The sequence below is a fragment of the Squalius cephalus genome (genome assembly GCF_949319135.1).
Source record: "Squalius cephalus genome assembly, chromosome: 23".
Classification (NCBI taxonomy): Eukaryota; Metazoa; Chordata; class Actinopteri; order Cypriniformes; family Leuciscidae; genus Squalius; species Squalius cephalus.
Window position 1 is genome coordinate 6567251 of NC_137144.1, and position 26366 is coordinate 6593616.

The 26366-nt window shown below is 37.8% G+C and overlaps 2 protein-coding genes across 3 annotated transcripts in view; one reads left to right on the forward strand and one right to left on the reverse strand.

Moving 5' to 3' along the window:
- Positions 1–401: 401 nt before the first annotated feature.
- Positions 402–19271, forward strand: LOC307151868 (NACHT, LRR and PYD domains-containing protein 3-like). Of its 2 annotated transcripts, XM_079860068.1 has the most exons (20): positions 480–572; positions 827–924; positions 1345–1458; positions 1566–1673; positions 1768–1884; positions 3493–3609; positions 5011–5106; positions 5204–5275; positions 7255–7371; positions 8009–8104; positions 8202–8273; positions 9593–9630; positions 9744–11538; positions 12543–12716; positions 12995–13168; positions 14805–14978; positions 15133–15306; positions 15403–15576; positions 15976–16149; positions 16303–19271. In XM_079860068.1, the coding sequence occupies exons 3-20, from the start codon at positions 1415–1417 to the stop codon at positions 16421–16423; spliced, it is 3837 nt and encodes a 1278-aa protein (XP_079716194.1). In that variant the 5' UTR covers positions 480–572; positions 827–924; positions 1345–1414; the 3' UTR covers positions 16424–19271. The 2 variants fall into 2 exon arrangements, with proteins under 2 accessions (XP_079716195.1, XP_079716194.1); XM_079860069.1 differs by lacking the exons at positions 827–924; positions 7255–7371; positions 8009–8104; positions 8202–8273 and having other exon boundaries at positions 402–572.
- A 3721-nt stretch (positions 19272–22992) lies between these two features.
- cpne8 (copine VIII) overlaps positions 22993–26366 on the reverse strand; it is a 56606-nt gene continuing 53232 nt past the window's right edge. Inside the window, exons 19-20 of the mRNA XM_079860175.1 lie at positions 26136–26209; positions 22993–25270 (exon numbers count right to left, since the gene is read on the reverse strand). Coding sequence (XP_079716301.1) covers positions 25067–25270; positions 26136–26209 — 278 coding nt within the window. The 3' untranslated portion in view covers positions 22993–25066. The remainder of the gene's footprint in view (positions 25271–26135; positions 26210–26366) is intronic.

Below are 26366 nucleotides of genomic sequence, written 5' to 3' on the forward strand. Positions count from 1 at the left end.
CTTCAGTTACTGAAAACTATTTTTAATAGTTTCAGTTTTAATAAATACTTAGTAACACTGCTGCTGATGACTGGAGCCTTCATGTCTTGTGTGTGTACATGATTTGAAACATTTTTCTAATGGTTTTATTTTTATTTTGTATTTTTAAATGAAGTTTACATAAAGGTTTCTTACATTTTGACAGTCCAATTTAATAGCAATGTTAAAATCAATCCAGTGCAGCATGTTTTGTGGTATATTGCACATTTTGGCCCATACACTGTCATTTATAGGTAGTATTAGGCATATCAGTCTTGTGTTCCAAGGAGGAAGTTCATACAAGTTCAAAAGAGGCATGAGAGCGAGTTGATTTTTCATTGCTAATGCTTTAATTGTGGGCTGTACCTTTAAGAGAACCTTTTGTTCACCATGGTTCATGAGGTAAAATGTAGTAGAGCTGCATTCCATTTTATATAACAAGAAAGGTGACGAAAAATAATACTCACAAACAGTTGGAAAAGCAGAGAAATGGGAACTGACGGGGAGCTAAAATGTTTGTATTTTCATAAGTAAGCAGAAATCCGTATTGTGAGGTGAGTAATAAAATATATTTACAATTTTAACATGTAGGCTATGCAATTTATATAACATACTGTAGCAACATACAGTTATAATCATGGGTCTTAAAACTCAGACAGACCTGTGTGTGTTCAGGGTAATGATTATCTATATACTAGGCTATATTATGCAATTTTGTTATTTTTAGCGCAATTTTCCACCGGACAATGATTTCTGTTCTGTGCGTCTGTGCGCACCAATCTTGCACTTCTATCTACTCCTCAACCAGGTTTTCGGCATTATGTTAAGGAAGGTCTAATCTCGGGAACGCACAAAAAAAAAATCCAGGAAAAGATTTACTATCTCTTAGTGTTGTGATCCCATGAGGTGAGAAAATTGCGCTAAAACACTCACCGAGTTTTTATTACTTGTTTAAACATATTTGTATACAATTAAAGATACTTTAACACTGTTACATTATGTCTTTCACATGTTCAACAAAGGTAAACATTAAAATATATGAGTTTTAAATTGTTTCAGAAAAGAAATATACTATGCATACTTATCTTTCAGTTAGTTATCACTACAAATGCTACTTTAAAACATTTTACATCTCTTGTGTATATATATTTTGTATATATAATGAAACATAAATACATTTTCTAAACAATGTCTGATTTTACAAACGCTAAACCCAAAACTCATTTCATTGTGGGAACAAATCTGTGTCATGTGAAAAGAAGAATTCTGTCACTGGTTTCTCTTTAAGTGGTGATTTACATCAGTGTAGTCTGTCTGTTGTCGCAGGTGGAAGGATGTTTAACTGATGCCTGTATGCTGATCTAGACTAGTTGTGACTAGTCAGTCCAACAGTAAAATGAGTGGAGACAGAGGGCCTGCGGTTGAAGTGGATGTTTTGAGGTTTGAGTTGTTTCATGTTTATTCATCTGCTTATATCTGCATTTGATTCAAAACATCATAAATATAAAACATATCATAAAGAACCAGCTCTGGATTTGTTTTTAAAGCTTGAAAAAGCCAAATGAACCTGTTTCACCTGGACCAAGTCATGTGTCACTGGGAAACGAGTCTTTGTCTCGTCTGTTAACACTGAAGGAGAAAACTGCTCAACACCGGTGAGCTCATAGACCCCATCTCTGATAAGCTTGTGGAAACTGCCTCAAACAAGTATTACAATTTTGTTTCCATTAAAACATTTCTTCATTTTAGGTTGATTAATCGTGAGGACTCTGACTTCTCTTTGCCCAGCGGTTTGTCAATGAAAAGTGAGCAGTCGATGAAACATCCTTTAAAATTCAGTGGAGAACCAATCCGTCCAGAACTGAAGTATGTTAGCAATGTCTTAAACAATTATAATTATAATAATTCTAAATGTAACAGCTTTTGATGCATTTCTATATCAGTTTTCAGACCTCATGTATCTCACTCGCACAGCAAATTGTGTTAGTGAAGAGTTTTGCCTCACAAGGAACCTGATGGCTTACATATACACAGCTGACTATAATATTACAGATTTCTTATGAAATTGATATGTTTCTTTAAAATGTTGAAATAATTGAACATTATCAACAAATATGAATAATGTTGCATAATTAAAGGAATACAGGAGTATAATTTCTGACATCAGTTACTTGCCATCATGTCATCCCAAACTCATTTGAATTATTTTCTTCCGCAAAACACCAAAGAAGACATTTTGAGGAATGTTTGCTCTGGTCCATACAACAAAAGTAGACAGGAAGTAGACAATTAGATTTGCACCAATTGTTTTTGCTATGATTTCCACACATGCACCTAACACTCAGCAGTAGGACGTAAGCAGATCGCAAAGAAATGCACGAACGAGATCATATGACTTTATTCACCAATTAAAAAAAAAAGTCAAATAGTTATAAATTGGCATGATAGTGTTGAGCACCATAAAACTGCCATACATATCTTCAGAAGCCATAATGACTGTGAGAGGACAACACAATTTCATGGCACTTCATTTTGGTAGTACGTTTTGGCGAATTGGTAATTCGTACGAACTAGTGCAATCTCACCAACCTTAATCTCAATCTCACTTTAATTTCACAAAATGAAAATTAGCCCATGATTTATATAGGTGTATATGACATTCTTCTTTCAGACAAATACAATCAGATTTAGATTAATAAATGTCCTGGCTCTTCCAAGCTTTATAATGGCAGTGAATGGCTGGAATAAATTCGAAGCCCAAAAAAGTGCATCCATCCATGATAAAAATACTCCACACGGCTCCAGGGGTTAATAAAGGCCTTCTGAAGCGAAGCCATGCGCTTGTGTAGGAAAATACCCATATTTAAAACTTTATAAACTATAATCACTAGCTCCGGACAGACGGCCATACGCATCGATTTACGGTGGAAGACTAACCCCTGACCCGACGCACAGCGTAATGATGAACGATAATCTAACTCTGATTGTATTCATCTGAAAGAAGAATGTCAAATACACCTAGGATGACTTGAAGGTGAGTAAATCATGGGCTAATTTTCATTTTTGGGTGAACTATCCCTTTAAACAACCTTTAACGTACACATAATGAGGCTATTTATCATAACCAGTGTAAGATTGTGCTTGTTTACACAATACATAAGGATCAATGCTTACACTTTTCAGAAGCATTATGGCTTATAGTTATATTTTCTGAACATCAAAAGTGGTTAATTTCCTCTCATTGCAAAGTTTCACACATAAAGTAATACATACAAATATGTTAATAATAATGTATACATGAGATCAAGTCATTTCAGTAGCCTAATTAAAGCTGCTTTATTTTACATGGAGTGGGTCGCCTCATGCATGGAGTCATGTTTAGATCACATGATGAGCTCAATACTAATTACTCTATCATTGTAAACCCGGTTACGGGATTCTTTTGTTTCTGACTAAGTCATTTCTTCATTACAGGCAGATTCATCGCACGGACTCTGACTTTTCTTTGCCAAGCGGTTTATCAATGAAAAGTGGGCAGTCAATGGATTATCCTAAAAACTTCAGCAGAGAACCAATCCACACAGAACTGAAGTATGTGTAAACAGACATCAGCGAATAGAATAAGTGGTCCAAACATTGTCAATCGTTTTTGCACGTATAGCGACTGAAGGCTAATGGACAAAATTATAATGTGCTCGTTTTGCTTAAAGGAGAACTCCGGTCAATTTTAACATTGAGCTCATTTTTTTGTACATTTGGAGTGCTGTCAATACAGAGAACAACGACAAAAATCGGTGTTGCCTACACCGTGTTATCCTCTTTTTAAAATTTGCACCCTGTTGACTTCAATGGGGCACGTTTTAAACCTGCATTTAAACCTGCGTTTAAGCCTCTTTAAATCCTTAATGTGTCATTACAAGTGCACAGGTCATGTGAGTGATTCCTTTAGAGTGAACGCGGGTGAATCTGACTGCAGTAGATGTGAAAGATATGAATAAAAATCATGTTTATTCAGCCAGCGCACATACCTGTATTTACATCCTGTTTTCGGTTGAAGTCCATAGTAATCGATTGTCGAGTTCACGCACATTGGTTTAGTACCTATGATCACGCGCGTGAACTCGACAATCGATTACTGTGGACTTCAACCGAAAACAGGATGTAAATACAGGCATGTGCGCTGGCTGAATAAACATCATTTTTATTCATATCTTTCACATCTACTGCAGTCAGATTCACCGTGTTCACTCAGAAGGAATCACTCACATGACCTGTGCACTTGTAATGACACATCAAGGATGTTAAGAGGCTAAAAGCAGGTTTAAAACTTGCCCCATTGAAGTCAACAGGGTGCAAATTTTAAAAAGAGGATAACTCGGTGTAGGCAACACCGATTTTTGTCGTTGTTCTCTGTATTGACAGCACTCCAAATGTACAAAAAAATTAGCTCAATGTTAAAATTGACCGGAGTTCTCCTTTAATTATTGTCACGCTTAGTCCAAGGGAAGACGGTAGATGAGGAATAACAATATAAATGTTCTTTATTAATCCAAGAGATGAAACACCAGCGTAACATGTGCAAAACACACAAACAAAACCAGTGAGGGAGATGAGGTGAGGAACTTAAATACACAATGGTAATGAACATAATGACAAACAGCAGTGATGATTGATTAGTGTTCATGGAAACTGATGAGTGGCGGGAAACTTGAACAACTGAAACATGTGACTGAAGACAAACAAGCTAAAAGTCCATAAAAGCGAAACTAACTGAACATAAACGTGACAATTATGACCTTTAACTGACCTTTTTACTGGACCTGGCCTTGGCTATTTTACGGGTTGAGTTGTTTTTTAATTTAATATTATATGCACTGCATTCATCCAACAGAAATGTACAGCACAGCCTAAAGTGTTAGCACTGAACTACATTTATTTATTTATTCATTCTTTCATTCATTCATGTAATCATTCATTCTTTTATTTCTGGAGTTTGAACAAGCCAAAAGAGCACGCTGAACCGAGTCAAGTGTCTCTCGGGAATCAATCTTCCCCGTTATACTTTAAGAAGGAAATCCCTGAACACAAGTGAGACCCTTATTCTAATAAACATGTGAATATACTGCCTCAAACATGAATTATGTTATAAGATTTTAACCTCCATTAAATAATTTCTTCACTGTAGGCTGATTCTTCATAAGCAGTCAATGGATGATCCATACAACTTCAGAGGAGAACCAATCCACACAGAACTGACGTATGTGTTAATGTGAAGCAATGTGTTAAACAATTATAAACAATTTAGTGTGTTTGTCTGATAGAGAAGTAAACACAAATGCTTATGGTGCATTTTAAACCATATATTTATATTAGTCTTCAGAAAAGTGTGTCTGCTTCACTCACATGGCAAAAGAGAAGAGTTGTGCCTCAAAGTTTGATGCATTTCTATATTAGTTTTCAGACCAGAGCATGTATCTCACTCGCACAGCAAATTGTGTTAGTGAAGAGTTTTGCCTCACAAGAAACCTGATGGCCTACATATGAAATTGATATGTTTCTTTAAAATGTTGAAATAATTGAACATTATCAACAAATATGAATAATGTTGCATAATTAAAGGAATACAGGAGTATAATTTCTGACATCAGTTACTTGCCATCATGTCATCCCAAACTCATTTGAATTATTTTCTTCCGCAAAACACCAAAGAAGACATTTTGAGGAATGTTTGCTCTGGTCAATACAACAAAAGTAGACAGGAAGTTGCCGATTAGATTTGCACCAATTGTTTTTGCTATGATTTCCACGCATGCACCTAACACTCAGCAGTAGGGCGTAAGCAGATCGCAAAGAAATGCACGAACGAGATCATATGAATTCATTCACCAATTAAAAAAAAAGTCAAATAGTTATAAATTGGCATGATAGTGTTGAGCGCCATAAAACTGCCATAAATATCTTCAGAAGCCATAATGACTGTGAGAGGACAACACAATTTCATGGCACTTCATTTTGGTAGTATGTTTTGGCGAATTGGTAATTCGTACGAACTAGTGCAGTCTCACCAACCTTAATCTCAATCTCACCTTAATTCACCCAAAAATTTAAATTAGCCCATGATTTATATACTGTAGGTATTATGACATTCTTCTTTCAGACGAATACAATCGGAGTTATATTAATAAATGTCCTGGCTCTTCCAAGCTTTATAATGGCAGTGAATGGCTGGAATAAATTCGAAGCCCATACAGTGAATCCATCCATGATAAAAATACTCCACACGGCTCCAGGGGTTCATAAAGGCCTTCTGAAGCGAAGCCATGCGCTTGTGTAGGAAAATACCCATATTTAAAACTTTATAAACTATAATCACTAGCTCCCGACAGACGGCCGTACGCATCGATTTACGGTGGAAGACTAACCCCTGACCCGATGCACAGCGTAATGATGAACGCGGAAGCTCAGAGGAAACGGGTTACTCTTGTGGCGGAAGTCGACTTGCGTAGTATGAGTATGGTCGTCTGGCGTAAGCTAGTTATTTTACATTATAAAGTTATAAATATGTTTTTTGTTGTTGTGTTTTTTACGAAAACCCATGGCTTCGCTTCAGAAGGCCTTTATTAACCCCCGGAGCCGTGTGGAGTATTTTTATCATGGATGGATGCACTTTATGGGCTTCAAATTTTCTCCAGCCATTCACTCTCATTATAAAGCTTGGAAGAGGACATTTTTTAATATAACTCCGATTGTATTCATCTGAAAGAAGAATGTCAAATACACTTAGGATGACTTGAGGGTGAGTAAATCATGGGCTAATTTTCATTTTTGGGTGAACTATCCCTTTAAACAACCTTTAACGTACACATAATGAGGCTATTTATCATAACCAGTGTAAGATTGCGCTTGTTTACACAATACATAAGGCTCAATGCTTACACTTTTCAGAAGCATTATGGCTTATAGTTATATTTTCCGAATATCAAAAGTCGTTAATTTCCTCTCATTACAAAGTTTCACACATAAAGTAATACATACAAATATGTTAATAATAATGTATACATGAGATCATGTCATTTCAGTAGCCTAATTAAAGCTGCTTTATTTTACATGGAGTGGGTCGCCTCATGCATGGAGTCATGTTTAGATCACATGATGAGCTCAATACTAATTACTCTATCATTGTAAACCCGGTTACGGGATACTTTTGTTTCTGACTAAGTCATTTCTTCATTACAGGCAGATTCATCGCACGGACTCTGACTTTTCTTTGCCAAGCGGTTTATCAATGAAAAGTGGGCAGTCAATGGATTATCCTAAAAACTTAAGCAGAGAACCAATCCACACAGAACTGAAGTATGTGTAAACAGACATCAGCGAATAGAATAAGTGGTCCAAACATTGTCAATCGTTTTTGCACATATAGCGACTGAAGGCTAATGGACAAAATTATAATGTGCTCGTTTTGCTTAATTATTGTCACGCTTAGTCCAAGGGAAGACGGTAGATGAGGAATAACAATATAAATGTTCTTTATTAATCCAAGAGATGAAACACCAGCGTAACATGTGCAAAACACACAAACAAAACCAGTGAGGGAGTGACTTAAATACACAATGGTAATGAACATAATGACAAACAGCAGTGATGATTGATTAGTGTTCATGGAAACTGATGAGTGGCGGGAAACTTGAACAACTGAAACATGTGACTGAAGACAAACACGCTAAAAGTCCATACAAGTGAAACTAACTGAACATAAACGTGACAATTATGACCTTTAACTGACCTTTTTACTGGACCTGGCCTTGGCTATTTTACGGGTTGAGTTGTTTTTTAATTTAATATTATATGCACTGCATTCATCCAACAGAAATGTACAGCACAGCTTAAAATGTTAGCACTGAACTACATTTATTTATTTATTTCATTTATTTTCATTCATTCATTCATTCATTCATTCATGTAATCATTCATTCTTTTATTTCTGGAGTTTGAACAAGCCAAAAGAGCACGCTGAACCGAGTCAAGTGTCTCTCGGGAATCAATCTTCCCCGTTATACTTTAAGAAGGAAATCCCTGAACACAAGTGAGACCCTTATTCTAATAAACATGTGAATATACTGCCTCAAACATGAATTATGTTATAAGATTTTAACCTCCATTAAATAATTTCTTCACTGTAGGCTGATTCTTCATAAGCAGTCAATGGATGATCCATACAACTTCAGAGGAGAACCAATCCACACAGAACTGACGTATGTGTTAATGTGAAGCAATGTGTTAAACAATTATAAACAATTTAGTGTGTTTGTCTGATAGAGAAGTAAACACAAATGCTTATGGTGCATTTTAAACCATATATTTATATTAGTCTTCAGAAAAGTGTGTCTGCTTCACTCACATGGCAAAAGAGAAGAGTTGTGCCTCAAAGTTTGACATCAGTTTAAAGGGATTGTTCACCCAAAATTAAAATCAGTTACACACCTTCATATACAGGTAGTACCATGTTGGTCCATAAGACTCGTATGCTATATTATATTGTAAGTACAGTCTTGTGTAGAACAGACCCATATTTAAGTGCAGGAAGCAGTGGTTTTGATTGGACTAACTTGAAATAACATAGGTGTACAGTAGCCTGGAAATCCAGACCTAAATCAGAAAGATTAATGGTCTGGCATCGACTAATGAAAATCGGCCAGCTCGAGGGGCGGCACCAAGCATGCATTTGAAAATCTCACTGCACGCAATTGGATAACACTACGACCAATCACAACAAGCCACATACGCTTAGCTACTAGCAGAGCTAACTGGTAGATTAGACTCCGAAATAATCGCATGTGTGTTTTCGCATTTGTGATTCGGTGGATCTGAATTGTCAAAACACCATTCAAAATGCTTGCTACGGATGCGAAAAATGCAGAAAATCTAACCTGATTCGAATTTTTTTTTTGATGGATGAAAGTTTCGGGGGCAGTGTGCAAGCGTGATTGACATAACATGAGGTCGTAGTTATTTTTTAACATGGGAAAATTTCGGACGCGAATTTCGGACTCAGTGTGCAAGGGCCTTTACAAAGGAACGATTCGAGCGCCGTCTTCTGTTCCTCTTTTAGATAAAAAGCCAAGTCTAACTCGTTCATTGTAGCGGCCAAAGCCGTTTAAAAAAAACTGATGTTCATCCATAGCCATCTTGCAATGTTTACTAATGACTTCGACGTTGCAGCGCTGTCGTCATCTGTTTTAGCTCGCCTCTGGCCCGCCTATATCAGATAACCCGATGTAATTGGTGCAGCTCGGATACAAGGGCATATTTAATGAGCATCATTACTCGACACCAGAGTAACTCGCTGAGCAAATTCAACTTCAAATTGCAAATCGTTGAGGAAATTGCTCTCGCGAGAAACACAAAACACGTACTGTGCAACGTTAAGCTGGAATATGAGCAACATTAGAAGAATTACACACTTCACATTTAATATAAAGTTATTTAACATTATCAACAACTAAAACATGGCAACATTAAACATCATGATGATTTTTTTTACTTGCATTTACATACCCGTTTTTTCTTTCAGAACTCAGCAGAAGGAATTAAGGTCAAATGTTCTAAATGGTATTCATTTCAGTGGTTTCATATGAATCTTTAAATCTAGATTTTTAAATCTTTAAATTATTTAGTAATTTTTTTACATTTATTCTAACTAAATCTTATGTCAAACTTCACAGAGGATCTGATCTGGACATGTAAGATTAAGAGGATGTTGAGGAACAGGTGTCAGTGCATTTTCGAGGGGAATGAGGAGCACAGCAGCCCCTCCCTGCTTGACAACGTCTACACAGAGCTCTATATCACTGATGTTGGAAGCAGTGAGCACAGCAGGGAACATGAAATCAGACAGATCGAGATGGTATCTAAACATCCAGCCACAATAGATGCACCAATCAAGGCTAATGATATCTTTAAAGCTTTTCCCGGATCTACTAAACAAATCCTAACTGTGCTAACCAAAGGAATCGCTGGCATTGGGAAAACAGTGTCCGTGAAAATGTTCACACTGGACTGGGTTGAGGAGAGAGCCAACCAGGATGTTCAGATGATATTTCCACTTCCTTTTCGTGAAATGAATGGATTTAAAGAAAGGAAAATTAGTCTGATACACATTCTTCAGTGCTTCTTCAATCTAAAAATAGACGCAGAAGTGTTACATTCAGACAAATACAAGATAGTCTTCATCTTTGATGGACTTGATGAATGTCGGTTTCCTCTGGATTTTCAAAACAACAGGAGTTGCTCCAGTGTGACAGAATCAGTCTCAATCGGTGTCCTACTGACAAACCTCATCTGCAAGAACTTGCTTCCTTCTGCTTTGGTCTGGATAACTTCACGACCAGCTGCAACAGGTCAAATACCACCTGACTTCATTGATCGAGTAACCGAGGTACGAGGTTTCAATGACTCCCATAAAGAAGAGTACTTCATCAAAAAAATAGGTGATCCAGACCTGTCCTCCAGAATAATCTCACACTTGAAGTCTTCAAAGATCCTTCACATCATGTGCCACATCCCAGTGTTCTGCTGGATATCAGCTACAGTTCTTGAAAAGATGTTTCGGGATTCTGATGGTGGTGAAATTCCCAGGACCCTGACACAAATGTACGCACACTTCCTAATCTTCCAGATCAAGCAAGGGAGTCACAAATACGATGGGATTTCCGAAGAAGGTTTGAAGTTGGATAACAAGACCACATTGTTGCTTGGAAAGCTGGCTTTTAAACAACTTGAAAAGGGTAATTTATTGTTCTATGAGGAAGATTTGAAGGAATGTGGCATTGAACTCAATGTTGCATCTGTGTATTCAGGAGTTTGCACACAAATTTTTAGAGAAGAGGCAGGACTGCTTCAAGAGAGGGTCTTCAGCTTCGTACACGCAAGTATGCAGGAGTTTTTGGCAGCATTGTATGCCTTCCTGGTGTTTGTCAACAAGCAGCGAAATGTCCTCAGTCAGACGACAAATGCTAAAATCATAAGTACTTTAAAAAAACTATCAGTGCATGAATTTCTGAAGTGTGCTGTGGATAAGGCTTTAGCAAGTGACAATGGACATTTGGACCTTTTTCTTCGCTTCTTGTTGGGACTGTCACTTGAGTCCAATCAGACTCTTCTTCAGGAGCTGCGGTTGGAGGTGCTGAGCGATGCTGAAAACAACACGAAAACACTTCAATACATCAAGGAAAAAATCAGGGACCACCCTTCAGCAGAGAAGGCAATCAGTCTTTTCCATTGCCTAAGTGAACTGAAAGATGACTCTCTGGTTGAGGAAGTCCAGGAATTCATAAATTCACAGGGTTTTTGTGGTGGAAAGCTGTCTCCTTCACGTTTTTCTGCTTTAGCTTACATATTGCTGACATCTGCCGAAGAACTGGATGTTTTTGACTTGGCAAAGTTCATTCATCCGAGTATGACCTCGAATGAGGGAGTGTTGAGACTGTTGCCAGTAATCAAAGCATCTCGATCAGTTCTGTAGGTATCTCACTCTACTCAAGTATGCAAACACAGATGTGTACACTTGTCTAGCATATTCCAGGAAGCAGTCCTGTTGTACATACTTAACATGCTTTCTTGTATTACTGTGTTGATAACAACCTCAGTATTAGGTTGCGATTAAAATTACCTTAAAGGGATAGCCTGGCTAACGTCAGACCTCGTCTCATTGAGACGTGGTCTAGGAACCACATGTTCATTTTCTCGTATTTGAGGCGTGGTTTACGAATGCCCAGAGACGTTTATTGGGCACTACGAATGTCTATCAAATGCGCCTGTAGCTCATAGCCAATCGTTTCAATTATACCAGATGACATATGTAGAGCGACAGAAATTCGACGAGGAAGAAGACGAAATAAACTTGCGTTCTAAACTACTAAGAACACTATCTAAGGCTGCATCGAAAGGTAACTTCGCGTCTGATGCCATGTTGGATCCATAGATATAAACAAACTGCTTCGGTGTGTCGCATAGACGTCATTATCGTCTTGCTGCTTCCTCCCCGTTCTGTGATTGGTTCCCTTTTTGAGGGGAAAATCTGGTCCATGGTGTCCAGGCTGCCTAGCAGCGTGAATAAATTCGCGCTGCACGCAAGGCAGCATGGGCAAACCCAGGCTATTAAAGGGATTAAACTGGATGTACTATTGTTCATATAGCTAATTGTAAATATGTCAACTTATTTTAATTAACTTGCACAGGAAGATTCTCTTCAAATTATTCCTTTGCCATGACAGTTGACTTCCAAAAGAAAACTCTAGCAACCTTTGAAGCAAAGCTGAGAATACAGTGCATATTTGTATTGTTATGAGATGTATTTGACACATTTCAGAATGCAGTAGCATGTAAAAGTACTAATGCAACTTGATACATTCACATACCTTTGCAGATCAAGTTTTAGGACTTAGATGAGATAAACAGTTAAGTGTTTCTTGTAATGTAATTTCAAATATAGCTGGTGAATCTTTTGAATCTTTTCCCTTCAGACTGAGGTGTTGTAATGTGACAGAGAAAGGCTGTGTCGGCCTGGCCTCTGTTCTTAGTTCAAGTCTCTCATGTCTAAGAGAGCTGGATTTGAGTTCTAACAATCTTCAGGATTCAGGAATAAACCAACTTGCTGCTGGATTGGGGAATCTTCAGTGTAAACTAGACAGACTGAGGTAGGAAGTAGATTCCAACTCATGGAATAGGATGTTGAAGAGATTTACAATGGCATAAATTGCAAACTGCTTGCTAATTGCTAAATTACAAACTACAAGTCATTGCATTTAGTCTCAAAACCTGTTGATGTGCTGTGGTATGAAAATAAAATGATCATTGATGGGTTTTTACTCAGAAGGAACATCAAAAGTCTCCATTTGTCCTCCATTTTATCACATTGCTGTCTAGGAGAAACAACTAACATATTTAATTTGTGATTTTTTTCTTGCTGTTACAGACTTTTCCATTGTAACATTGGTAAAGATGGCTGTGCCTCTTTGGCCTCGGCTTTGAGATCAAACCCGTCTTACTTAATTGAACTTGATTTGACACACAACAATCCACACGATACAAGTGTGAAAATGCTTTCTGATGTGCTGACAGATACAAGCTGTAAACTGGAAACGTTAAGGTAAGTTCTAATATGTAATAAGAGGTCACTAATTTATATATAACTATTACTTCCTACTGGGTACAATAGCAGTGGCAAATGTTTTACTCACTTTAAAAACAGTCTAGGTTACGTGCACTGAGGTGTCGAGATTGTGGAAGAAACCGGTCTACTATCGAGTTCACAGTGCACAAACATCACACTATTCCTCAATAGTTGGCCACAAAGAGCACGGTTATGGGATGAAGCCCAATGGGGAGTGAGGGTTTGAAAATCGTATTTCATTAGATTATTTCCTGAATTGTTGGTATGTGATGGTAATACTGTTGTGTAGCTTTCGGCAGTCTGTAAAAATATACCTCAGATTTCGTCAAATGTAGTTGTACAGTCAATCCCAAAGCTCCTTCTCGTTTTAGATGTGTTTTGTGTGTTTTTCGCTGCATTCACACTGAAAACCAATGCTTTTTGCCACTCAGTGGGCGTGACTGCAGTCACTCCGGCCGACGGTGACGTCACGCATATACCATGGATGATGCTGCTAGAATTATCTGTATTGTTCAGAACCTGTAGGAATGACATCAACTGATTATTCATAAAACTATAAGTACTAGTGTTTCTGTATCTTTAGTTAGTTTGAGGCTGGATCCTCTTATTCATTTTCTATGGCCTTTGGAAGTGTGGGGAACTTTGTCTTCAGTAAAATCTCTGCCAACCGACTGAACTTCAATTTCATTTGTCTTCCTTGAGCACATTGGTCTCTTTATGTGGTCTAACTGTAATTCCCCTGCACTATAAAAGGATGCCTAGGGTCTGAAGGAAGATGGGCAGGCATGGCTGAACTGTGGCAATGGAACCGTCCGTGTTACATACATTCAGGGAACCGGGTTAAATGCAGGATCTAGATTTTCCCTTTCGAAGAGGAACTCAACATTGCGTCATCGAGTTAATGCTATGGGAACATTAATACCTACTCCGCAATACTGAACAAATGCCTGTGCTGTGAAATCAGCTAGGCAGTAACCAAATGTTACTGAGAGAATTATTCACAATGGTGACAATGTCCACCTTTATGCTTTGTCCTTCCATTGCCTGGTGTATGCCTCCTACATTCTCCTCTATTGTACAGTCCATTCGTACATGACTACATGGGGAAACAAAATGCAACTTCCATATTTATCGGACGGGCTGAACAATGGGAAAGTGGGACTCTGCTAGCAGTCATGCCCATTCATCACTACCTGCTTTCCACTTCTGTAACAGCCTATATATAGTATGCTACATACTCCCAATATCAGAACAGCGATCAGGCAACTGATGAGGGAGTGAGGCACAATAGCGATCATGCCCACTCACATCTTCAGTCCTGCCTATGACGCGGAGAGAGAATTTGTTCTGACCTCCATATTCCCAGTACCAAAGAGTCAACAGGAGAAGAGCAGGATGCGAGTGGTGTATCTCTTCGTCTGTATCTCTGTAATACATCAATATCAACTCCACACTAAAAAGGGTAGCAGATGAAAAATTGTGCACAATAGCTATACCCCCTTTTCTTTCCGAACGCAGCACATACTATGTGCATAGTCCTTACTATTAGGCAGATGAAAAACAGCAGTCATGTCGTAAAGTCTACTAATATAAACTGGAGGCTTTTTTTTAGGTTGATAGGCTGTGAACTGACAAAGAAAAGCTGTGCTGCACTGGCCCAAGTACTTCAGTCCTCCTCTACAAGCCTGAAACATTTAGATTTGAGTTTGAATGACCTCCAGGATTCAGGAGTGGAACTGCTCTGTGTTGGCCTGAAGAACCCTTCCTGCATGCTTGAGAAACTGAGGTATTACAATTAATCAAGTAGACTAATCAAGTAGATTAACACACAGCCCACAGGGCAAAAACATGGTGCTAACAATCTGATTCTGAGGAAATAATGTCACATGCTGTGTATCAAATGACACTAGTTCATGTGTGTTTGCCTTTAATATTTGCAGTCTATCAGACTGTAAAATTACAGCCAAAGGATGTTCTGCATTGTCATCTGCTTTAAAGTCAAACCCATCACACCTGAGAGAGCTGGATCTCAGCATTAATAAACTCACAGACTCAGGAGTAAGGGATCTGCTCCCTGTGCTTGAAGACCCATGTGTTCGTCTAGAGAGATTATGGTAACAGGCTTCTAGATTCATGTTAGCATCTCACAATTAAAAAACGAAACTGTATGGATATTTAAAACTTTTTCATTGTTTTTATGCTTTTCTCAGGCTGAATAATTGCAGTCTAACACATGAAAGCTGTCAGATGGTGGGTTATGTAGACACATCCAAACATTCGAGTCTGAGAGAGCTGAACCTCAGTGCTAATGACCTGCTTGACTCAGGTTTAAAGCAGCTTTCAGTGGGAGTGTGTCATCTTCTATCAGGACTGCAGTCTCTGAGGTAATACAGTTTTCTTTAACCCAATAATGATTCTCCCATCATTTACCCACCCTAATGGTCTGGGTGTGTTACTTTGAGACCCATGTTTGGGGACTCTCTAAGCTCTGTATTCGTAGGGAGAGTGAAGGAGGTGAAATATATGCTGTTTTGAAAAAATCTGTTTTGTTTTGTGCTTTTTTTAAACAAAAATACAGTCATTAACCGTAACTTGTGTCGTGTGAATCATTTACAATGCATTATGGGTTAAACCTTGTTGTTGCTAGTTACTCTAATTTTCAAATTGAACAATGTGTTGAAAGGTAGATGGATCTATACTTTACACAGAACATTTGTCTGTTTTTACTTGATCAGAAAATGTGATTTAAAGTAATCTTGTTATAATTGCACAACCCTTTGCAGTGTTACATATTGTGGGCTTACAGCACAGGGATGCGCTGTTCTGGCATCAGCTCTCAGCTCTAACCAATCACAGCTAAAAGCACTGGATCTCAGAGGAAATGAACTGTCAGATTCAGGAGTTAAACTGCTCTCAGATCTGCTGGAGAATCCACACAGTAAACTAAAAGAACTGGAGTAAGTGTTTGAAACTTAGCATACAGACATACTCCTTGTGCTATGCCATAAAACATCCCATGATAATTTATACATAAAAAAAAAAAAAAAAAAGTTATTATTTAAATTATAAGACAAGATTGGATTGGCTGATTTTGTCTCTCCACCTCACAGATTCATGGATGGAACAACAATTCAGACGCCAACGAATGTCCCTCACACACAAGATGTTCTCCTTGTAGATCCAACAAAATCAAGAGAACAAAAACAAACAAACAAATGCGTATGCTTTTAAGGAAATAATTTAGTGCTTTGAGTGAGTTGGACAAGTTTGCTCCCAGCTGTGTTACATCAAATCAGTCAAACAGACCTGAAGAAGAGCTATATGTTAGATCGTTGTTGTAAGCGTGACATCTGGGGCCAGTTGCATAAACATTATATTAAGAATGTCTTAAGAACTATACCAACTAGCAGTTAGTTAGGGGTAATCAGTCTTACTTTTCAGTATAAAATTAGACCCATCTATGTTTTTATGTAACCGTCTTAAAAAAAGTAATGAACAGTCTTAAAGTTAAAAAAAGATGATTGACTTATAAGACTAGTCTAGCAGTTTATGCAACCGGTTCCAGGCCTCAGTGTCATTCATTATCTGAATTACTCAAACCAGCAAGGAACGGACAATAGTATAGAAAAATAGTATAGAGCATCGGTATGGAAAATTCACCATGTGCGTGATATGGCATCACTGGACTGAATGAATCACACTGTTCTTGAGCAGGAACAAATTGTCATAAGATGGTTGGAGATTAGGTTCAAGGGAAACTATGAGGACTAGCAGGTTTGATGAGCAGGACGGGTGTTTTTAGAGCTCCACATCAGCTGCATCTTAAAGACTGATCTTTCAAACAAACATTTTTGTATGAAGTATTAGTGTACATTTTGTAGTACATATGTTGTATATAGTCAGTTTTAAAGTATAAATTCTTTTTAAAGTTAAAATTCTAGCAAGATTCTAGCTGCTAAATATGTTGACTTGGCAAAATGTGAATGTTTATACAGTATTTACTGTAAACTACTACCTCTTCTGAGATCCTAAAATTCCAACTCTATCATTTATTTATCCACCTGTCCGTCCGGTAACCACCTAGCAACCAGCCACTATACCCTAGCAATCGCCTAGCTGTACAGATGAGCAGTTATAGTAAATTATACTTCAATGCAATTTCTATTGAAACAAGTGTCATGTATTTAAATATATTTGGGTAAAACTTTACAATAAGGTTTCATTAGTTAACATAAGTTAACTACTTAAGTAAACATGTACTTAGAACGTACAATACTTCTACAGAATTTATTAATCTAATGGTGTTGTTTTCAAAACTTGCATACATTTTTTTCCGTTTTTAATTGGAAAGAGTGTCGTAAACACTAAGTGCACTTGTTTTTTCACAAGGTTTTGTCAAGTCATCATCAAAGTTTGTCTTTGCATACATTCCTTTTGTAGTTGTATTATTAATAATTGTCATTGTGCCACACATTGATTTATTGATATCATCAAATAATTGTCATTGTAGAATGAAGCATTATCAGTATTTAGTTTACAAAATAATGAAACTAAGAATAATGATGTGAGTCTCTGAATGAACAGTAGAGGGCAGCACAGGATCTGTCGGAGGCTTGCTGCATGGAGTATACATTTTATTATCATATTCTTTATGTCAAGATATGTCAAACCTGCCTTTGTTTCTTCAAGCTGTAATGTTCCTCTTACATGTTTAAAAATGCAAATGTTGACATTTGTCTAATTAAGATACAAAAAAAAAGTAAGAATGGATTAAAGAATTGGAGTAAATACACAAAAAAATTGGCCCATCATCAAGTCTTTAATTTGAATGTTTATTTATGAAATAAGAAAGGGGCATCATTCATTAATAGTCATTATAGTCATTACAGTGTGTCTTTCCTCATTTAACATGAAAACATGTTGATATTCAGAGTTTTCCCAAACTTTCTCTGGTTAGTCATAGCAAACCATTCTCTACACAATACTTTCTATCATGGAAACAATTATATATTCGTACTTTGGTCAAAATGTAGGCTTTTTTTTTTTGTTTGGGATATTGCATTTCCAGCTTTTGACAATACAGTATTTTTAAATAATTTTGAAGTTACTTCATTGAAAAGTGCTACGATTTATTTATTTGTGAGTGCATTTAACGCCAAACTACACTGGTTTAACAGCACCTGCATGCGTCTCATTCACAAAACAAACCGCTTTGAACCTCGAATCACTGCACTAGGAGAGTGTTTAAAAAACAGGAATAAATTGAAAAATACAACAATAGAATATAGTTAATTTGGCATAACAAATAAATGGTCTATTAAGGCAAACTTCATTTCTAAAACAAACAATCTACAAAAGTGTATTTCTTTTTAAAACACTGCTCATGCAAACATGATGCAGGCAATACTAAACTGTGAATTCATAATTAACAAAAGTAAACAATATCCGTGTTTATATGATTCGGAGACTTCTATTACCCCATCTAAATTCATGCTGTCCAGCCAGTGCTGTAAACCAAAGAAAAATGATAATAACTAACACAAGGTCTAACCCTTTGGGGTGCGTCATGAGCAGGTAAACTGGCCCTAACTAAGCAACACTGGCACCTATTCCCACTTTTACAAATAAGATTCGTCACACCTGAGATTAAACATACAATATCTGTTACTTGTAAACAATTCATTAGCCATGCAGTCAAATATAGAATTCTTTTTAAAACCAAGAAATGAACAAGACGTTGTTCTATTGTTCATCTCAAGTCATTTAGCTAATTAGTAAATTTCTCATTCATGATTATCAAGCTTAAATTATAACGTCAGTAAGTCATGGTCAATGTACAAATAATCTACAGAAGTGGTTCAATTTTGTAATCATTTTAAATTGAAATTGAGCATAAATGTAGAAGAGTGCGGTTACAATTCCTGAATCCTGACCATATGGAAAAACATTCCCATCCCATACACAGTTAAAATTTGATGCATGTTTTCTGCATGATTTATATAGATAACACAGCATAGATGCAGTGCGAGTGGGTGTGAGTTTGAAGTTGACTTACTGTCATGTTAAATAAATGAAGTCGGAGCTCTGTGCCTGCGTTTGAGTTATTTTTTCCTGGGGTTGCTGGGGTAAAGGCTGGTTAGTGTATTTTTCTTCCTGAAATATGAAGGGTATAGAGCAGAAGGAGCACATCTGAGCTCTTGATCTCGAGAGTCACGCTAAGTACGGTAAGTAGCTTTTTGTTTTCATTAAAGACAGTTTGACCAGGTGTTACTGAACATTGTTTGGTTGAGAACTGAACATTTTTATATACATTTTTTTTTCTCTTGATGATCCATGTGATATTTTGAAGATAATTTTCTGCCATTTAATTGGGTCATTCTAGAATTGTGATCTCATTTCCAGCTCACACTCATGCACACGTAACATATAAGAGATTGAACGTGAATCAAGGCCCCGATAAACTCACGGCAAAGCTCTTTTTCGTTCTTCGCTTAGAAGTAAAAAGAAGTTAGGAACACCCTTGCAGTGATATATGTTTGGTAAACATCCTGACCTGTCCACACTGCTGAGAGCAATGTTTAGATAAATATGTAAAATGTGCTGCACACTTTCCTCTTGATTTAAGACTACAGACTATACTAAAGATCTGGCTATGTGAGACTATTGTTTGAATTTACCCCTTTTCTTTGTAAGACACATTGAGATTACAATCCAGAATGGCTTTTACAGCATTATCCTGAACATGGAAAGCATTCATTTATGTCAATGAACGGAAGAGAGGCTCTCTGCCTCCCCTTAATGGTGGGTTCCTTAAGTAGGCAGCTCCCTTACGTCTCGTGAAGTTGCAGCTGCCTCCCCAGAGGTTGGGACCCTAAGCAGGAACCACTTAGGTTCCATTAATTAGGTAGTTCCTTCATGGGTATTTAATGGTGTATCCTCACCCCTGAGGGGTTCTTTTTTAAGTAGGAAGCTCCTTAATACCTACAAGGCAGTAGCCTCCTCCCCCTAGTGTTGGGTTCAGAGTAAGAAGGAAGCTCCCTTGGGTGTTACCAAGGTGTGGGATTCCCCAAAATTGATTAAGCTTCCGGAAGCCCCCTTTGAGTCTGGTAGAACGAGTTACACCTTCCCCATTATTGGTTCTAAGCAGGGTCCTTGTCAAAGCTTTCGAGGACTCGCAATCTCCCTTATGTTAACCTAGGGGCAACCGCCTCCTTTAAGATTTTGTTGGTGGCTCCCTTTTGGGATATGCTGACGTTTCAGGGTTGCAGCTGCCTCCCCCTGATTGGGGTCTTATAAGCAGGCAGATCCCTTGTGGTTGAGTCGTGGCTTGCTGAAGTCATGGCTACTTCACCCAGAATTGGGGTCCCCTAAGCAGGAGGCTCCTTCATTTATCTAGATGAAACTGCCTCCCTATTAAGGGTTCTTCAACAGGCAGTTTACCTTAAGATGCAGAATGCAAACTTCAGCATATTCGCAAGGTCGTACCTGCCTCCCCTATAATAGGTTATTAAGCAGGCAGCTCTGTTGTGTAAGCTGGAGATCGACAATGTGGTTGAACCTGGGCCTCCCCTTCAGGGTCTGTAAGTCAGTCCTCTGCTCCCACAAGAGTGCTCAAGATGATCCCCAGACCCAGTAACAGTAGAGTGAACCCTCCCTGTTACTGGGAGACCCTCTCTTGGGTCCTCCACACTCTGTTCCAGCTCAGGCAGACTTTGGAGACTATAGCATGGCTAACACTTTGCAGCAGTTTACTAGTGTCCTCTAGTGAGCCTAGTTCACTCTTCCCTTAAAGGGTTTCTTTATTAGGGTCTATTGTCCCTGGATCTAGCCTCGTCAAAATTGGGGATCAAAATCTTGGGTGAGCATTGGACTCCCCTCACTCAGAGGGCCGTTCTGCTGAGTCCTCAGCTCCCCAGAGAACCCATCTCTGGGCTCTGGTGAGAAGTGGTTTCGCCTGAGCTTTTCATCTCTTCTTATTGGTTGAGCACCCTTCAGGAGTGCTGGCCTTACAAGATGCTGACTCTAGGTCAGACGGGGTTGAGCATTTTGCAACTAAAACGCACCCCTGTGGTGTTGAGGGCTTGAACCAGATCCCCCTATAAGATTGGTGCCTCCCATTACAGTAATTGAAGGTTCAACAAGTAGGCAGCTCCCTTATATTTCATGAAGCTGCAGTTGCCTCCCCAGAGGTTGGGTCTCTAAGCAGACGGTCCCTTCATGAGTCAATACTAAGCTGTCTCCCCCTGATAGCGGGTCCTTTAAGTAAGACAGCTCCCTTAGGTTGTGAGTGACAGGCGAGGGAACCATTGTTTCCCTGTGCCAGTATTCCCTTAAAGATAATATCTGGCATAAAGGTTGGCATTACTAGATCTTTGAGCTCCACCCGTCTTAGGGCTTGGAGCTTAGGTGCTAGCCATAGGGAATAGTGTCACTGACAGTTCTGTGGACCAGAGTTTCTGAGGGACCTGAGGGAATCTGACTCCGAAATATAAGTCCATTGAGTCCTTGTCTGTGCTTGTCACAGCCAATTAGGAAGTTATTCCCTCAGCATTGCGAAGTGGGCATAGTGTCCTATAGAGCAGTGTTTCTCAAACCTGGTTCTGGAGGACCAACACTGCACATTTTGTCCTGGAGTTTCTTCTAATGAGCTGATAAGTTTAATCAGGTGTGTTTGATTAGGGAGGCAAATAAAATGTGCATTGTTGGAGCAGGGTTGAGAAACAATGCTTTAGAGGATGAAGTGCGAGTTCCCATTCGAAAGGGAACATCTAAGGTTAAGCATGTAACCATGGTTCTCTGAGAAGGTGAACGAGACACTGCCTCTCATTCCCATGCATCGGGCATGCCTGTCTACGTCTCCTTTTGACAAAGAAGTTGATTACATCTAATACAGGTGCCCTTTTATACTCACAATCACATTGGTAGTGACGTCAATGACTGTCATCGGTGATATTGTATTGATATCCAATAAAGTATTGTTTAAACATGCTTCAGAAACCGGTCATGCTGGAGGCGTTCCCCATAGTGTCCTCTAGAGGACGCAGTGTCTCGTTGCCCTTCTCAGGGAACCATGGTTACATGTGTTAGCTGAGACGCGTTTTAAAGTTTCCTTATTAGCTGTTCATGCAATGGCAATACAAAAGCGATTAATGCATGAAAGTTCTTACATATACCATCTTTAAATATGCCATGCATTCTTAATTTGAATTATTTTTCATTTCAGGTTGATATTAAATATTTATTCTATTTTAAAAGTGGTTTACACTAATTTTAAAGTTAATAGGAACCATTAAAATTATTGACAGTAATGCCACTGACATTTCATGATTAATTATATTACAAGATGCATAACAAAAAATACAAGCATATGATATTATTTATACATATAAATAAATGATATTATTTCTCTATCAATATATCAAAAATACATTTTATCAGCATGACAGTAAAACCCTTTAACAATTTAAAAACCCTTTTATTTTTTTCTATAGTAAATGGTAAACTTCTAAAATGGTTTTCTATAGGAACAGTGTATATTGCAGATTGACATTTTGTTGTCCAAAAGCAAAAGCATCTTCCACCACAATTGTAGAATGACCCAATGAACAAATCTCATTGTTTTGAACCCAGTATAACAGTGTGTGCTTCAAAACTGCATGCAATTAAGACTAATGCATGCAAACAAAGCATATGCTACTTCTGTATGAGGCTGTGCTTGCATTTTTGTGCTTGGATACAGATATTGAGAATAGCTACAGTTCTGTCTTTACAGGAATAGTTCAACCAAAACTGAAAATGTAGACATTTACTCAGTCTCATATAATGCCAAACACATTAGATGTTCTTTTGTAAGTTGAAAAAGAGTCATTTAGTACAATGTTAATGCTGTTCCTATCCATACAAGTGAAGCAAGTGGGTACCAGAGCTGTTTTTACAGTCCAATCCAAATCTTCTGAAGCTTTGTGTGAGAAACAGACCCAGTGTAATCACTATGTTCAGCATACACCGAACATTCCATTAATGTTGGTGCATGGTTCCCGATATTCCTTACGTTCTAAGAACATTCTTTTTAGGTTTTTATTTTTAGTTCAAGAACATTGCAGAGAGGTTTTTTGTGACAACCTAATAAAAGGGTCATTCCTACAGTTTTGTGTATTTTGTGCTGACCAGGTTTGTTGATTTTTGTTTTTTTAATTCAATTATTTTTTAGTCTTGTCAGAGGGAGAAAATGTCTGTCTATCATAAAAAAACACACTGGTCAAGCTCAGGCCAGTATCACCTAATAATTCCGACCAAATATTTATTTTTTTCAAATTCTATGAAATCTGTCCATCCAGTTATATGTGTAATGTTTAACAGGGTGGACCATAACAGGGTGAATGTTTTAAGCTAATAAAGGCCATTTTTAGCTAGGACAGAATAACATGCTAGCAGAAGATTTACATTTAGGAAGTATATATAATTTCAAGTCCAGTATAAATTGGCACAACAGGGTGGACATGTTATGTTTTGCGCTATTAGATAAGTCTTTTAAAATGAGGAAAAGAGAGAAAAGTTTATGATTGATTCTTACTTTGTTCTTGGAGTTGCTTTCCCTACAAGGAAATTATGTCACTTCAAGCAAGGGCACACTTTAGGGCACACCAATAAGATTTTAAAGAGCAAGTAGAACCAATGTAACAGGGTGGACTGGAGATTTAGGGACATAAACTAATTTAACGGTTTTACACCTAAAAAAAACCAAGTATCACAATAAAAAGTATTTTACGTCAAAGAGAATAAGTAAATGAACAAACTAATACTCAAAATTACTAATTAAAAAAATATATATGTAACCTTAATTTAGAAAACATAATTGGGGACATGGGAATTTGACTTTCAAGTGGTTCAAAAAGTTGGGGACATAAACTAATGTTCTTTGTTGCAGGGAGATTTTTTGTGATAACCTAATGAAAACTTACACAGAATGTTCTCTAATGCTTATTTGTGTTATTGTATAACCATAAACTAACCTTCACAGTTAAATATTTCTCTTTCCATGACAATGAACAACATTTTGTGGAATTGCTCGATGACTGACATTATTGTCACACAGCATTTAATTAAATGTAGAAATTAAGATCACTATTAAAATGTGTAACAATTATATTTTATAAATCCAAATCTTACATGTTTGGAATGACTTGGGGCTGAGTAAATAATGACATGATTTTCATTTTGGCTGAACGGTTCCTTTAACGTAGAGTAAGGCTTTTCCTGTTAAATCTCTGTGCTGTGCTTGTGCCGTGAAAGCTAAGCACAAATTCGTTACAGTTTGAGGCCGTCAAATGACCAAGAATACGGAATACCGATATAGTAAAATAATTTAAAGTGAATACTGTACTATAAAATGAAAACCAAGGCCTCGCACAACTGGGTGATAGTTTCTCTCAGTTTTGTACCAAGGGTGGTTTCATGCTTTTTCTAAAATCACACTCGCTCTATTTACAACGTCATGTAATAAAATGAGTAAATTCCATTGTTAAGCAGCTCAGAGTTTTCATGAGGTACAAAAAAACATCCATTTGTAAAAAACGGTACAATTGTAAACGTCTGTCGAAGTTTGTCAGACACAAGAACCGGAGATAATATGTGAGACAGAGACTGTGGAGTCATATCTGATGTTTGACTGACAGAAGAGGCCACTCGATACTTTAAAACAGTCTAATCCACCTTCTGAAACCTCAGTACACCCGACAAAGGACAGTGCCGGGCGTAAAGTTCCCTAACGTCACCCTACATACTGAAAGACAGCATGTGTAAGAGCGGCGTTTCACTCAGACAGGCCGTGTGTGATCCTGAGAGTGACAGTGAACCGTATGTTTGTGCGATCACTCAGATCTGCGTCTGCAGCGGGTGCACGAGTGTCGACGGGGGTTTGGACGAGGTGGAGTGGGACGAGTGCTGAGGTTTGATGCCTCGGCTCCTCGTGTACTGGAGGAACTGGTCTGGGATTTCCGCAAGAACGTCCTTGGCCAGACGGGCCATGCTGAGAATGTGATTCCCTCTGCGATCAATGTAGTCTCGGAAAGGGACAAACTGAGGAGAGATCAGACTGAGATTTAGGAGGAATATGCTGTCGATAACTACAGAAAACCTCTAGTTTGTAAAACTAAGCTTAAATTACATTTAATGGAAGTCTAGGTGAACACCAACGTAAAGAAAAAGAGGTGTATTTAATATGCAATTGTAGTATACTAAAAACTTGCAGATAATATATGAATTATATAAAAAATGCTGAAGTGTTCACTTTCATGACACACTTAAGTTCTTTTTTAAACAGTGTAGTTTGTAAGTCTAAAGCACATGTAAAGTGCTTGATTACAATTTGAATTCTAGTGTGTTATTTGGTAAATATACTTAAATACATCACATACAAGTTTCAATAGAAATGACAAAGTATATTGTATTTGACCTCAAATCCTTTAACCAGTACCCGTTAACGATGTTTCAAAGACAACAGAAGAGGTGTAATTATGAAATTACAAATAACGATGTTCTTATGTCCTACTGAACTGGATCAGAAAGCACTCTAAAGTTCAGCTAACTGCAACTAATATACATTTAAACTATAATAAGTTTTCATCTAATCGCAATTAACATGCAGTTAAGTGTCCAAAAAACATTACATTTAGTTTTCACACAAAGTAAATTATTTTAAAGTATAGAATTTCTCTCTTTAAATGTGTGCAAAAGTGAGCTTCTTTTTCACAAGAGCAGTAAGGATTTAAAAGCAGAAATGTTTATACCCTTTTACTATGTTGTAACATTACCTCATATCCAAAAGATATTGTCCAGTAATATCTGCTTCAAATGCTGTAGATATATCAGGTTAAAATCACCTGGAATACTGCCTTACTATTTCAGTCCATAGATACATGAGATTCACGGCTGGAAAGCTCACCTGCACAATGTCTCTCTCTGCAAAGCGACCCCTGGATGATATCCTGACCTCATCTCCATCTAGTTCAATCATCTCTGTCAAATGGAAGAAAATGCCACAGGAAAAACAATCATGTGGTGCTTCCACTCGACTCAGGCTGTTATAGTGAAGTGTGCTATCATTGATTTCATACGAGTTCAAACACATCATTTAATGCAGCAGCAGCAGCTGTGAAATGAGTTCAAAGAGCAG